Below are 14,124 nucleotides of genomic sequence, written 5' to 3' on the forward strand. Positions count from 1 at the left end.
CATGTGTTGGTGATGGTCTGTTGATTGATCACTCGATTATTAGAATTTGAGTAGTAGACTAAAGATTCCAACATCATTTATTTGGTGATAAGTTTGAAAAAGATTAGTGGTGTATTCTTTATTTAGACTTAATTTAGTATGGTTTAGGTTAAGACTCGAACCTTATTATTCTTTTGTTTATGTGTAAGTGTAACTGATTGGGATTATTAAAAAAAATAATTACAGATCTCTCGTTTTGCTTGTTAAAGAGATTTATGTATGATTCCTAGGTGAATCACATCTTTCTTTTTAAGTTTTTGTACAATCTTTAAAGCTCTGGTTTATGGTTTTGATGAATATTATTAGTACAAGGTTTCCTTCATTTTAAAGTTTGTTTTCTCNATTTACATTCTGTCATGTGTTGGTGATGGACTGTTGATTGATTGATCACTCGATCATTCGAATTTGAGTAGTAGACTAAAAGATTCCAACATCATTTATTTGGTGATAAGTTTGAAAAAAGATTAGTGGTGTATTCTTTATTTCGACTTAATTTAGTATGGTTTCGGTTAAGACTCGAACCTTATTATTCTTTTGTTTATGTGTAACTGATTGAAATTATTAAAAAAATATTACATATCTCTCGTTTTGCTTGTTAAACAGATTTATGTATGATTCCTAGGTGAATCCCATTTTTCGTTTTGCACAACCTTAAACTCTTGTTATGTGTAACTGTCACAGAGTCCTATGTCTACTTTTAGTCTATGGATCCAATTTTTTAATGGATTTCACATCCTCTCACTAGGTCTGTGAGCTCATCACCGGTTGGTTTGTTACGTTAGAGGTTTTAAATACTTGTTTACCGTCCTTACAAATTATCACTTGACCTTTTTCTGTGTTTGTACTCATTCGCACAGTTCCGACAATTACTTTCTGGAAAGTCACCCATGCTCAGACTATTCCAGCTTAAACAGACAAGCACGTTTAATTCAGAAATTCTTTCGGGATCTTTGATCGAAAAGATAAATGCACTTTAATAACATACGTGATGAAACGAAGGAAACTTTTGTGCTAACATTTATCAAACCTGGGTGTCACATGATAAATGTTAGTACAAGGTTTCCTTCGTTTAAAGCTTGGTTGTATCAAAAAAAAGTTTATGAAACGGATGAGTATAATAAAATATTGCAGCTAAAAAGGCCGAATAGGGTGATTTTAGTGGGCCAATAACAAGATAATATAGTTCATAATTGATAAAAGGCCTCAAAATGAGCCCATATTAATCTCAACCAACATTGATATGGTCGGTCACTGCGAGTAGAAGCCACGCGGCGGTTGAGAAAGAAAGAAAGAAACAGAGCAAAGCCAACGCCGTCGCAGAGAAAAAAGAAAAAAGAAAAAAAAAGAGAGACGCCGACGACGAAGATATGAGAGAGACGGTGAAGTTGATAAGCATGGAAGGCTTTGAGTTCGTCATCGATAGAGAAGCCGCTATGGTTTCTCATACTATCCGAAGCATGCTCACTTCTCCAGGTTAGTTACTCTGATCTGGCTTCGGTTATACGGGTTTTGATGCTCGTAATCCAGATTCTGATCTTGCTTGATTTCGATTGATTCTATCTGATTTGGTTGTGGATTAATAACCTCAGCGAGAGATTATGCTTACAATCGCAAATTCAATTGCGTAATTGAAATCTTTCAGTTTCCAATGAGGAAGCTTGTCCAAATTCATCAGATCGTTCTCAATTTCACCTAAAGATCAATGCTTTAGAAATAGGAGGTTCCCTTTGTTTAGGGCAATTGAAAAGAAACGTTCTTGATCTTGCATAAGTGTATTACTATTCAGTGTTCATAACAAAATGCTGGAATCTCTATTGTAGTAGATGCAGCATGTATCGTGATCTAAAGAAAGAAACTTTGTTGTTTTTGTTGTTTTATTTTTGTGGTAGGTGGTTTCTCGGAATCGAAAGATGGCGTTGTGACATTCCCTGATATTAGCACCCCGATTCTGGAGAAGATCTGTCAGTACTTCTACTGGTCTCTTCAATACTCCAGGTTCCGTTATCTAACTCGCCTCTTTCTCTATGTTGATCTCTAGAAGAGAACATGGCGTTGAAGTCTCTATTAGTCCCTTTCTCATCGCGGTTTGTAGTATCAAAGTCAGACTACTTAGTTAAGAATGACGCATCCTCTAGAAATAGTCTCATTGCAAACTCTTTTACCCCATTTGCATATCGAGTTCAATTCTCAGGAAAGTTTTGATCTTTAGGAGCCTCTTGTGATTGTAGTACCAGGGAAAGTAATAATATTTGTTCTGCTTTTAGTCTCATTAGTTTTATCTCTCTATGAACCAATGTATTGAAAGTGTTCTGTTTTCTAGAATCGGATTCCTTTTTAACCGCTTCTCTCCACCCCTATCTTTCTCTCTTTTTATAGTTGTTTATTCTCTAACTACCGATATGCAAAATGTTGCATCTCTTACAGAGGCAAAGAGACCGAGTTTTACATCGAGCCTGAACTGACTCTAGAGCTGATGATGGCTGCTAACTATCTTCACACTTGAAGAACTAAAAAGGATGACGCTGTTGAATCTTATTCGACTCGTATCGTTTATGATAGGTGTGGAAATTAATGTTAAATCCTTGGAGCGGGTTCATATGCTGGTTTGACAAAAACCTGCATTGGGTTCATGAAGAACTATTGAATAGCTCTGAGTGTAAGTCATGTACTTCTGTACTAGTTGATAGTTTTAACTGCAACATCAAAAGTTCTTGTGGTATTTACTAGTTATTTATATTTAAACAGCTTTAGCAAGCTTCGTAATAAGCAACAAACAATTCTGGTTCTCATAATACACAGAGGAAATTGCTCTTTTCGAAAGGGCATAATACACAGAGGAAATTGCTCTTTTCGAAACGAAATCAGCACACATGCTGGTTCGTTGTCTTGTGCTACAAACAAACAAACGAGGGTCGAAAATATCTTTTGCCCTCCTTGCCTAAGATGTCTCGTTTTTTAAAAAAGCTCTGTAGACTGGGCCAAGCTTGCTTCATCATTAACTGCCCGAATCAGAAGACTTGAACCACTTTAAAAAGGAAAAAAAAACACGAGGCTGTTTCTCCGGCCTCCATCCATATTGTTCCAAAAGTCGCAAGAACGTTTTGGCTCCAAACTATTGGACCACTCCTCTCTCACTCTCGATCCCTACATGACCCTTCCCATCCACAAACACCAATCTTATATAGGTCACGCCTTGGTTTCATTTGTTTTGTTTTCTTTAATATTTTTTCATTGGAACTCGCAACATGTCAGTATCGTTCGAGATTCCAAAAATAGATGACTTTACCACATCGAGAAAGTAAATTCTCCCTGTATCCTATCTGATAGTATTGTATTTTTTTTTTTTTTTTTTNGTTAAGAAAAAACTAGTTACAAACGAAATTGGAAAACCGTTTGGGGAAAAGGCAGACCTTTAAACGTAGAAACATAAATTACATTTTACTATTTACTTGGTCCATGCATGATATATAATACTATACTCCATATAAATTTCCTTTCATCTTGGTCTCCATAGAAATTATAGACCAACTTTAACCAATTCTGAAGATGGCAACACGAGGAGCTTTCTCAAGCCTCCTCTTATGTCTCATTGCCTTGTTGTTCTTGAATTCAGTTTCAGCAGTCACACATGATCATCAAGATAAACAGGTATATTATTTATATCAATGATCAATAAATCTCTCTTTTTTTTCTAGCTATGCTCAACCATTTATACATTATGATTATGTTGATAAGTGATGGTTATCGTTTAATTAAGGTATATATCATCTACATGGGTTCACTCCCTTCTCGAGAGGACTACACACCAATGTCGCATCACATGAGTATTCTTCAAGAGGTCGTCAGAGAGAGGTGTGAATTGATTAATTCAATCATTATTACTTTATATTTACTACGAGGATTCTAACATACAATTACTCTAGTTCGATAGAAGTTTGTTTGGTGAGAAGTTACAAGAGGAGTTTTAACGGGTTTGCGGCCCGACTCACTGAGTCCGAAAGAGAACGAGTAGCCGGTGAGTGTTTATTATGTATACATTCAAATGATTTCTTCTTCAGTAATGTTTACATTTAGTGTGTATCTTTTCTAAGTGATTCATAACCTTTATCACCTGAACTCTGAAGCCAAATTTATATTGTTATTTTTTAACGTTAATGTCACACGCAAACGGAAGCAAGTTCTTGCAAAACTATTTTATGAGAAAAATGAACTATTTTATATTAATACGACGTAGATTCTTAAAAAAAAAAAATCAAATGTAAACATGCGTGAACAAAAAAAAAATTGAATCAATCATGCCTAAATGTAAAGACGTGATATTGTTAGATATGGAGGGAGTTGTGTCTGTGTTTCCGAACAAGAAATTAAAACTCCAAACGACGGCGTCTTGGGACTTTATGGGGATAAAGGAAGGAAAAGGGACGAAGCGGAATCCATCTGTGGAGAGTGATACTATTATTGGAGTCTTGGACGGTGGAATCTGGCCGGAATCCGAAAGCTTTTCCGACAAAGGCTTTGGTCCTCCTCCAAAGAAATGGAAGGGCATTTGTGCCGGCGGCAAGAACTTCTCATGCAATAAGTACGTGTAAATCCATTTTTCTCTGTTTTTTGAAAGTTAAACTTTATAGGTGTTGGAAGTTGATCAAAACTCATTGTGTTCGTTAATATAAGTTCTATATTTAATTAGTGCATATGTTTCCAATGAGCTCACAATTTTAAACATTTTAAGCAACAAAATTTGTTTACCAAATGCAAATGTAAGGAAAACATTTATCCTTTGACAACATCTTATAATGAGTCCACAGCTTATATATATTTTATTTATTTTTATTTTGTCACATGTAAACGTAAATGAAAAAATTACGTTTCGAGACCTACGTGTAGTCTAGGTAAGAGAGTCTAACTGAGTCAGAAGCTTTGACTTCAGGGGACGAATCAACAGATGCTTTTTCTTTTGATTGATCTGTTAGTCATTTTTACAGCAAGCTGATTGGGGCAAGACACTACTCACCCGGAGATGCTAGGGACTCTAGTGGCCACGGTACACACACGGCCTCTATTGCGGCTGGAAACGCAGTCACGAATACAAGCTTTTTTGGGCTCGGCTATGGAACAGTGAGAGGTGCCGTTCCATCCTCTAGAATAGCCGCTTACAGAGTCTGCGCCGGTGAATGTAGAGATGATGCAATACTGTCTGCGTTCGATGATGCTATTGCCGACGGTGTTGACATAATCACCATCTCTATAGGTGATATTAATGTGTACCCGTTTGAGAAAGACCCGATCGCAATTGGAGCTTTTCATGCTATGTCCAAAGGGATCCTCACTGTGAACGCAGCTGGTAATACTGGTCCGAATACGGCCTCAATTACGAGCTTAGCACCGTGGATGTTAACCGTTGCAGCCAGCACCACGAACCGTGCTTTTGTGAGCAAAGTGGTTCTTGGTGACGGCAAGACACTTGTCGTACGTATCAAGTAACACTCTCATATTTTTTTTGTCATGACAATGACTCTTATGTTCTTTCTTTTCCCTTATAGGGAAAATCAGTGAATGGTTTTGATCTGAAAGGAAAGAAGTTCCCTCTGGTGTATGGTAAAACTGCTGCTTCATCTGCCTCCCAAGCGAAATGTGCCGAGTAACTTTCTACCCAAGAAACACCATGTGTAAAGCGTATGATCTAGAAATACTTCTATAGATCTGATTGGTGGTAATGATTTTTTTTTTTTTTAAATGTTTTCAGGGATTGCATGCCAGATTGTCTTGATGCATCCCTGGTGAAGGGAAAGATCTTGGTGTGCAATAGATTTCTTCCTTACGTAGCCTATACAAAGGGAGCCGTTGCAGCCATTTTTGAAGATAGTTCAGACTGGGCCCAAATCCACGGTTTACCTGTATCTGGCTTACAAGAAGATGACTTTGAGTCTTTCCTCTCTTACATTAAGTCCGCAAAGTAAACAGTCATCTTCTCTTTTTTAAATCATACGCTTTGTTGTGTATATGTTTCTCTTTATTCTCATATTTCTTGGGTGTGATTCTTTAGTTCACCAGATGCGGCTGTTCTAAAAAGTGAGGCAATCTTTAATAAGTCTGCTCCTAAAGTTCTGTCCTTCTCATCGCGCGGTCCAAACATCATTGTTGCTGATATTCTCAAGGTATAAATATCATAGGTAGATATTTGTTATGCTTAGATTAATGATCTTTATTTGTCAATCTGAGAAAGTGTTAAATGAAAATGCAGCCGGATATAACAGCACCAGGACTTGAAATTTTGGCTGCAAATTCACTAAAGGCATCACCGTTTTATGACACCACTAAAGTGAAATATTCTGTTGAATCCGGAACGTCAATGTCTTGTCCACACGCTGCAGGCGTAGCCGCCTATATCAAGACGTTTCATCCTAAATGGTCCCCTTCCATGATCAAATCTGCCATTATGACTACAGGTAAATAAAAATTATACCTTAAGTAATAAAATTACTTTCTTGACACACAAGAAACCCATCAACCTCTGTTCATGCTGTGTTCTTCTTTGTTTTTTTAATCAATCTCGCAGCTTGGCCGATGAATGCTTCTAATTTTGGTGGCTATGCATCCACCGAGTTTGCTTATGGGGCTGGACATGTAGACCCAATAGCTGCTACTAATCCAGGTCTCATCTATGATTTGACCAAAGCAGACTACATTGCCTTCCTCTGCGGCATGAACTACAATGTGACTACCCTGAAACTCATCACCGGTGAAGCAGTCACTTGCACTGAAAAAATCTTACAAAGAAACCTCAACTATCCTTCTATGTCGGCTAAATTGGGATCTAATAGCACCTTCACTGTCATGTTCAAAAGAACAGTCACCAACGTTGGTACCCCAAACTCTACATACAAATCAGAAGTTGTCTTAAATTACGGATCTAAGCTCAACGTCAAGGTCTCACCTAGTGTTCTATCAATGAAGTCTCTTAACGAGAAGCAGACTTTCACGGTGACTGTATCAGGCAGCGAGCTCGACTCAAAACTGCCTTCCTCCGCAAGTCTAGTTTGGTCTGATGGGACGCATAATGTGAAAAGCCCCATTGTTGTTTATACTGGTGACGTCCCATCATTACCACCACCATAAGCCCCATTATTGTTCTCGTTTTAATGATTCTATGTTTTGATTATGTTTTAATTTGTGTTGATGTCTTAGGACGTCGACTGAAATAATTCAACTGTTTCGTCGGACATGTTCGTTTTATAATTCTACAAGTTACAAGAGCTTATATGGACAACTAAGATAATGAAGACATGTATAATGGTCGATTGGAATCAGAGAGATATGACGCCATTAGAGGAAATAAATTAGGAATTTTTATCCCAAACAGCCACCAAAACTGATTTTTTTCTGTCTTGTATAGCCTCCCTTAATCACGTTTCCATTAGACTGATGGATATTACTGTCCTAGTCAAATTTTTATTAGGATTAGACAACTTTTACAAAGTTTTGGAAAAACAGTTATTAACCCCCGGAAAGCTAGAAAATTACCGTTATTTTCGCAGCGAGACTCTTTCATTGGACTTGAAGGGTCTTAAAACATAACACATGTCATAAAGTGTCATATAATGGAGAGGGCAACTTTACGGCTATAGTTTCGTCAACTCTTTTCGACAAAAAAAAAAAAAGGAAGAGAAGTTTGGTGAACTCTTGTTAATTATACTTCGATATCATTAGTTTAAGTATTTGGAAAATATGAAATCTACAAACCTAAAATAATGCTTGTATAAATACATACACATATATCTTAAGAAGAATTATGCATACATATGATATAATTCTTTGTTAATTTTCAATAATCATTGTTAATTTCGAATTTGAAAAATTTCACATTCTTTTTTTTTTAGGCAAATTGATTTTGGTGGACTGACCGACCTTACGCCAGAAGTCCAGAACGAACAAACAATCAAAATGCCTAACATATGGTGCTGTTTGGAGAGTTTATTGATAGGAGATGAGCATTTTTAGAACATGTCTAAGGGGGTAAAGAATTTCTGGGGGTAAATCTTCTGCCTAACTATGGTTACACATATCACATGGTTCATTAGTTCTTGAAAAATAAAATTACCCCATACAATTAACTAATATCACACTTTTTTTCTATTGAGAATCTTGAAACATAATTACTTCCAATAAATCAGATGGCTTTTCAAGTTTGGACAATAATCTCCAATACTGAATAAAATAATTTGTTTGCAACTTTGCATCATATTTCTATCCTTAAAAAAAAATATGATATCTACATATGAAAAGTACTCTTTTTAATAGATTTTACTGGTTTGATTTTAATTTTAGCAGTGATATTAGTCTAAATATCAACTATTTCTATAATTTATTTTCTTGATAAATGTATTTTTGATTTATTTCTATACTCCGAAATCTATAATAGTATAACTTTACAGCCTAAATGTGTGTGTATAACTGTATATATATATATATATCAATAAATGTGTTAATATTATTTATTTTTATAGTAGCAACTAGCAAGTAAACACTAAATGTATATTATTCTGAATAACAAAATAACAATTATAAAAGATTAATATGTCTAATCAATCTATGTTATTCTTTTTAAAAAGGCAAGTACTAATTAATTACATTAACTGCATATACCTAGTAATAGCAATCGTTAGTCCGTAGAAAAGGCTACAATGACTGGATTTAACGTTCATGTGGACACGATGATATGTAACGTCCATTCACCATATCATCTAATTAAACTGCCTTAATAAATTAACTTCTAGTGTAATTGTATTACGTATAATGAACGAGAAAAAAAAATCAAATGTAATATTTTATTTTTACAATTAACTAGGAAAATTGAAAACTAAAGAGAAACTGATCCCACACTTTATTTTTTTTTTCTCTAATTGAGTAAATAATAAATCCCTATATATGTTTCCTCAAATTGTAAACAGTGTTACCATTTAATGGATACAGATGTCACTAAAATTATGGCCAAATTTAATCCTAGTTATACAAATTTATTTATATCAATTTAAGACAAAATCAGAGGAAATGAATTAGTTTCTTTTAATTTGACACGGTGCATGTATGATTTCACCTATATAAAGATCATTAGATGTTCATCATAGCATAACTTAAAACTCGAGTAATTTTAATCGTTTTATTCTTAAAACAATGGCGAAGGTAGCAGCTTCATCTTGCCTTCTTTCATATCTCCTTGTATTGTTCTTGAGTTCAGTCTCAGCAGTCACAGATGAAGATAAACAGGTATTATTATCATCGATGATTCATATCATTACTAATCTATTATTCTGATGATCTCTTGTTAATATTCCCATAATGATCATCCAATCTATTATAAATGATGATGATGATGATGGTGATTTATGATCCATGAAGGTTTATATTGTCTACATGGGCTCCCTTTCATCTCGAGCGGACTACACACCAACGTCCGATCACATGAGTATTCTTCAAGAGGTCACCGGAGAAAGGTGTGATTTGATTAATTCATTTTCTTTAATCATATGTTTAGTTAAGATTAATTGAGTTTAGATGTTTTTACGGAGATTTTTAATAAGTGATATATTATTTTTAGTTCGATCGAAGGACGTTTGGTGAGAAGTTACAAGAGAAGTTTTAATGGTTTCGCGGCCAGGCTCACCGGGTCAGAACGGGAGCGTGTAGCCAGTGAGTTGTTCTTCGATCGAGACACACTTATATGTTGAAATGATTCTAAAGGTTACTCGTTTGTGTTGTTCTTAGATATGGATGGTGTTGTGTCTGTGTTCCCAAACAAGGTGTTACAACTCCAAACGACATCGTCTTGGGACTTCATGGGGCTAAAGGAGGGAGAAAGAACAAAGAGGAACCCTACCGTGGAGAGTGATACCATTATCGGAGTTATCGACAGTGGAATCACGCCGGAATCTCAGAGCTTTTCCGACGAAGGCTTTGGTCCGCCTCCTAAGAAATGGAAAGGTGTTTGTTCCCGTGGTGAAAACTTCACATGCAACAAGTAATTACTCCTAAGTTAATTTCTCTCTTTAATTAGTTTGGAATATGAAAGATTTTTATGTTATTGATCTGTTTATAAATATTTCAGCAAGTTGATAGGGGCAAGAGACTACACAAGCGAAGGCGCTAGGGACACAGAAGGCCACGGTACACACACGGCCTCTACCGCGGCTGGAAACGCAGTAGTGGATACAAGCTTCTTTGGAATCGGCAACGGAACCGCAAGAGGTGGCGTTCCGGCCTCTAGAATCGCCGCTTACAAAGTCTGCACCGAGACAGGATGTAGCTCGGATGCTCTATTGTCTGCGTTTGATGACGCGATCGCTGATGGTGTAGACCTCATCACCATCTCTATAGGGGATAAATCTGCGCCCATGTTCGAACGTGACCCGATCGCTATTGGGGCTTTTCACGCAAGGGCCAAAGGGATTCTCACTGTGAATTCTGGGGGTAACAGCGGTCCAGACCCGACCTCAGTGTCGAGTGTAGCGCCATGGATCTTGACCGTTGCAGCCAGTACCACGAATCGTGGGTTTGTCACCAAAGTGGTTCTCGGAAACGGCAAGACACTTGTCGTAAGTATCAAGTAACACTTTTCTATAGTATTCTTCTTCGTCCCTCTTTTTTTACCAATGATTCCTCTGTTCCGTAACAGGGTAAGTCAGTGAACGCTTTCGATATGAAAGGAAAGAAGTACCCTCTTGTGTACGGAAAATCTGCGGCTTCCTCTAACTGCGACGCAGCAGCAGCAGGGTACCTTTCTCCCTACGAAACATAATCTTAACTGTAATGAATTTATTATGATGACCTAGATTTTTTGTAATGAGATCGAATCATTTTTAGGCTTTGTCAGGAAGCGTGTCTAGACGAATCCCGTGTGAATGGGAAGATCTTAGTGTGCGGTGGTCCAGGTGGTTTGAAGATAGCTGAATCAGTTGGAGCTTCCGGACTCATTTTCAAAACCCCTAAACCAGACGTCGCCTTCATCCACCCTTTACCTGCATCTGGTTTACAAGCAGAAGACTTTGAGTCTCTCGTCACTTACCTTGAGTCCACAGAGTAAACGATCATCATCTCTATGTTTTATATATTTTCTCCATCTTTATACTGAAATATCTGTGTTTGTTTTCTCAGTTCTCCACAAGCAACTGTTCTAAAAACTGAAGCCATCTTCAATCGGACATCCCCTGTTAGTGCTTCTTTCTCTTCTCGTGGTCCCAACACCATCGCTGCTGATATTCTCAAGGTAAAAATATACAAAACATTAATGATGTCGGTTCTGTTTATTTTTCTGGTCTGATTGGAGACAATGGTGTATGACTTGCAGCCGGATATAACAGCGCCGGGAGTGGAGATCCTTGCTGCATATTCACCTGATGGTCTTCTGTCTGAACATGACACCAGACATGTGAAGTACTCTGTTATGTCCGGAACTTCAATGTCTTGTCCTCACGTTGCAGGTGTGGCTGCGTATGTTAAAACTTTTAACCCTAAGTGGTCTCCTTCCATGATTCAATCTGCCATCATGACAACTGGTAAGGGAAAAAGTTGCATCCAATTTCAACTTTCTTGTCCCACAAGTAACCTTTGTTGACTCTGTTTTTGTTCTTTTTTAACTATTCTTTGCAGCTTGGCCGGTGAATGCTACTGGAACTGGCATCGCATCGACTGAGTTTGCTTATGGAGCTGGACATGTCGACCCGATAGCGGCTGTAAATCCTGGACTCGTCTATGAATTGAACAAAGAAGACCTCATCGGGTTTCTCTGCGGCATGAATTACACTACGAGTGTCCTGAAAGTACTCTCCGGTGAAGCCGTCAATTGCTCAGAAACAAAAGCTATCTTACCAAGAAACCTCAACTATCCTTCAATGTCGGCTAAGTTGGCGGGAAATGATACCACCTTCACTGTGACTTTCAACAGAACTTTGACTAACGTCGGCACACCTAATTCTAAGTACACATCAAAGGTAGTGGCGGGCCACGGATCTGAACTCAGCGTCAAGGTCACGCCTAGTGTTCTGTCTTTTAAGGCTGTGAATGAGAAGCAATCTTTTATGGTCACTGTTACAGGCAACGATCTCAACTCTGAACTGCCTTCGTCTGCTAACCTAATCTGGTCTGACGGTATCCATAACGTGAGAAGTCCCATCGTCATTTACACTTATGACGAGTACTGATGAGTCGTCATCATCATCATCATAAAAGAAACCTTTATTGTTCTTGTTATGTTTCCTTTTTTTCTATGTTTTTTACTTTTAGTTGATCTCATTGCACTATTATGTCTCGGCTTCCTATATGTATGTTGATGTCTTGGGATATGCATATTGGATAATCCAGATACTGTGTTTTGTTTTCCTTGATTTCTTGTTCTAATCAAATTTGCAATGTGGAAGTGATTATAAATCAGAAATATGAAATTCTAGGCGATTTCCTTCTTTAGGGTTCGCTTAAACAATAATTTCAAATTTATGATTTGGTCGGATTTTTCCATTTAGGGAATGTGGGACTGGGTGTCTAGATCCAAACCTTGTTAAGAGAAAATCGCTTTTCCATGGAACCCAAGAAATACGCTTTCTTCTCCTGCAAGAAACCATTGACTTATATTAGTCTCTGTTTTGTTTCCATGATTCACAGCTTGGCCAATGAATGCTACTGGAACTGACTTTGCATCAAAATAAGCTGATATATAGTCAAATAATTATCGCTTCTTAAGAAAGAAAAATTGTTAATCTTCATATAGTTTAGACTATTATGTTATCAAACAATAAAAATGTCGCCAACTTTGAAGAAAAAAACAAAAGACGTTATTTCTGCAAGTGTCCTTAATTTGGTCGATTCAAATGTTCAGCGTGTAGTTATTTTTCCTTTGACTCTTTGCTGTCCAAAAAGGATAGTTGGAAAATCGACATCATACTTACTTTCAATCGCCACTAGTGATATATTTCAATCGCTAGCGAATCAAATCTTTTCAGCCACATTGAAATAAAACGAACAGCTTTACCACTTATTTTAAAGATCGTAGCCTATGCGCTGTAGTGATTTTGATTAAATCGCTGATACTAGTCGATATTCAATTTTTGTCCGCTTAAACGACTTAAATCGGATGTTTGACTGATGTTTTAGAGAAAAATACTGTATTGGCCAAAACGGGCCTCAATATAATGCCTAATTTTGAAGCCACTAAACAACTCGAACATAAGCTAGCTACTTTATTTATAGTTAGTATACTCTCAATTCTCAAATACATGCATGTGCATAAGCGTGAGTGTTATTCACTTATTTTTTGTCATTATAATTATTTTTGTGTACAAGTTTAATTTTGTTTTATTTCCAATATTTTATTGTAAACAAGTAACAACTAAGGGATTAATTATATTATAGTTATGGAAAATTAATGGATGAGATATATACATTAGTTAGTTACCTTACTATATTTTTTAAATATTATTTTAACTAAAAATTTATACTATAATAAATTTTTCTAGATAACAATTTTTATTTAACATCATATATTTATTATAATAAGCTATAAAATAAAATAATTATTAAAAATTAATCTCTAACTAATTTCTATAGCGCTAGGTTGACCCTCACCATCCCACTAGCCTTTAACCATGTTTTACCTATAATAAATGTTACATAATTAACTTTTTTGCACGAAAAAATACATCCAACAGTATCACATGCGATTTCAACATGGACAGTTTTACAACACCACAAAAATTTACACGAAAAAAATCTATCTGTATAACGATTACCATTGATATTGAAACCTTAAACTTACGATATCACGATAGATGATTTTCCCAGCACCGTACCTCATTAAAATTTCAAAGAAAGCTGTTTCCATCAGTTTGCAATATATATATTTTTAAAAACGATGGAGTATATAGTATTAAACTATTAATTAATCATAGGTCAATCCCTGGATTATGTGTTTCCACAATTAGTATAATAAATTAATACAATAGAATTTATTTCCTATTGAGATATAGTAGTATACTAGATTTTACTTTATTTATACACAATCATAGGAGATTTATTGACTATTTTTTTTTTTTTTTTTTG

The 14,124-nt window shown here is 36.2% G+C and overlaps 3 protein-coding genes across 3 annotated transcripts; all 3 read left to right on the plus strand.

Moving 5' to 3' along the window:
• On the plus strand, positions 1,299 to 2,828 carry LOC104726496 (transcription elongation factor B polypeptide 1). Its single transcript, XM_010445363.2, has 3 exons — positions 1,299 to 1,512; positions 1,929 to 2,034; positions 2,464 to 2,828. Exons 1-3 carry the CDS (start codon positions 1,407 to 1,409, stop codon positions 2,540 to 2,542), a joined length of 291 nt encoding a protein of 96 aa, XP_010443665.1. The 5' UTR covers positions 1,299 to 1,406; the 3' UTR covers positions 2,543 to 2,828.
• LOC104726497 (subtilisin-like protease SBT4.11) lies at positions 3,412 to 7,292 on the plus strand. Its single transcript, XM_019232722.1, has 10 exons — positions 3,412 to 3,687; positions 3,797 to 3,891; positions 3,963 to 4,054; positions 4,366 to 4,618; positions 5,022 to 5,505; positions 5,580 to 5,677; positions 5,783 to 5,992; positions 6,083 to 6,194; positions 6,281 to 6,485; positions 6,596 to 7,292. The coding sequence occupies exons 1-10, from the start codon at positions 3,586 to 3,588 to the stop codon at positions 7,153 to 7,155; spliced, it is 2,211 nt and encodes a 736-aa protein (XP_019088267.1). The 5' UTR covers positions 3,412 to 3,585; the 3' UTR covers positions 7,156 to 7,292.
• Positions 9,135 to 12,455, plus strand: LOC104726502 (subtilisin-like protease SBT4.13). Its single transcript, XM_010445369.2, has 10 exons — positions 9,135 to 9,303; positions 9,436 to 9,530; positions 9,635 to 9,726; positions 9,802 to 10,054; positions 10,142 to 10,628; positions 10,709 to 10,806; positions 10,897 to 11,112; positions 11,188 to 11,299; positions 11,381 to 11,588; positions 11,683 to 12,455. The coding sequence occupies exons 1-10, from the start codon at positions 9,211 to 9,213 to the stop codon at positions 12,231 to 12,233; spliced, it is 2,205 nt and encodes a 734-aa protein (XP_010443671.1). The 5' UTR covers positions 9,135 to 9,210; the 3' UTR covers positions 12,234 to 12,455.

This window comes from Camelina sativa, chromosome 11, assembly GCF_000633955.1.
Source record: "Camelina sativa cultivar DH55 chromosome 11, Cs, whole genome shotgun sequence".
Lineage (NCBI taxonomy): Eukaryota > Viridiplantae > Streptophyta > Magnoliopsida > Brassicales > Brassicaceae > Camelina > Camelina sativa.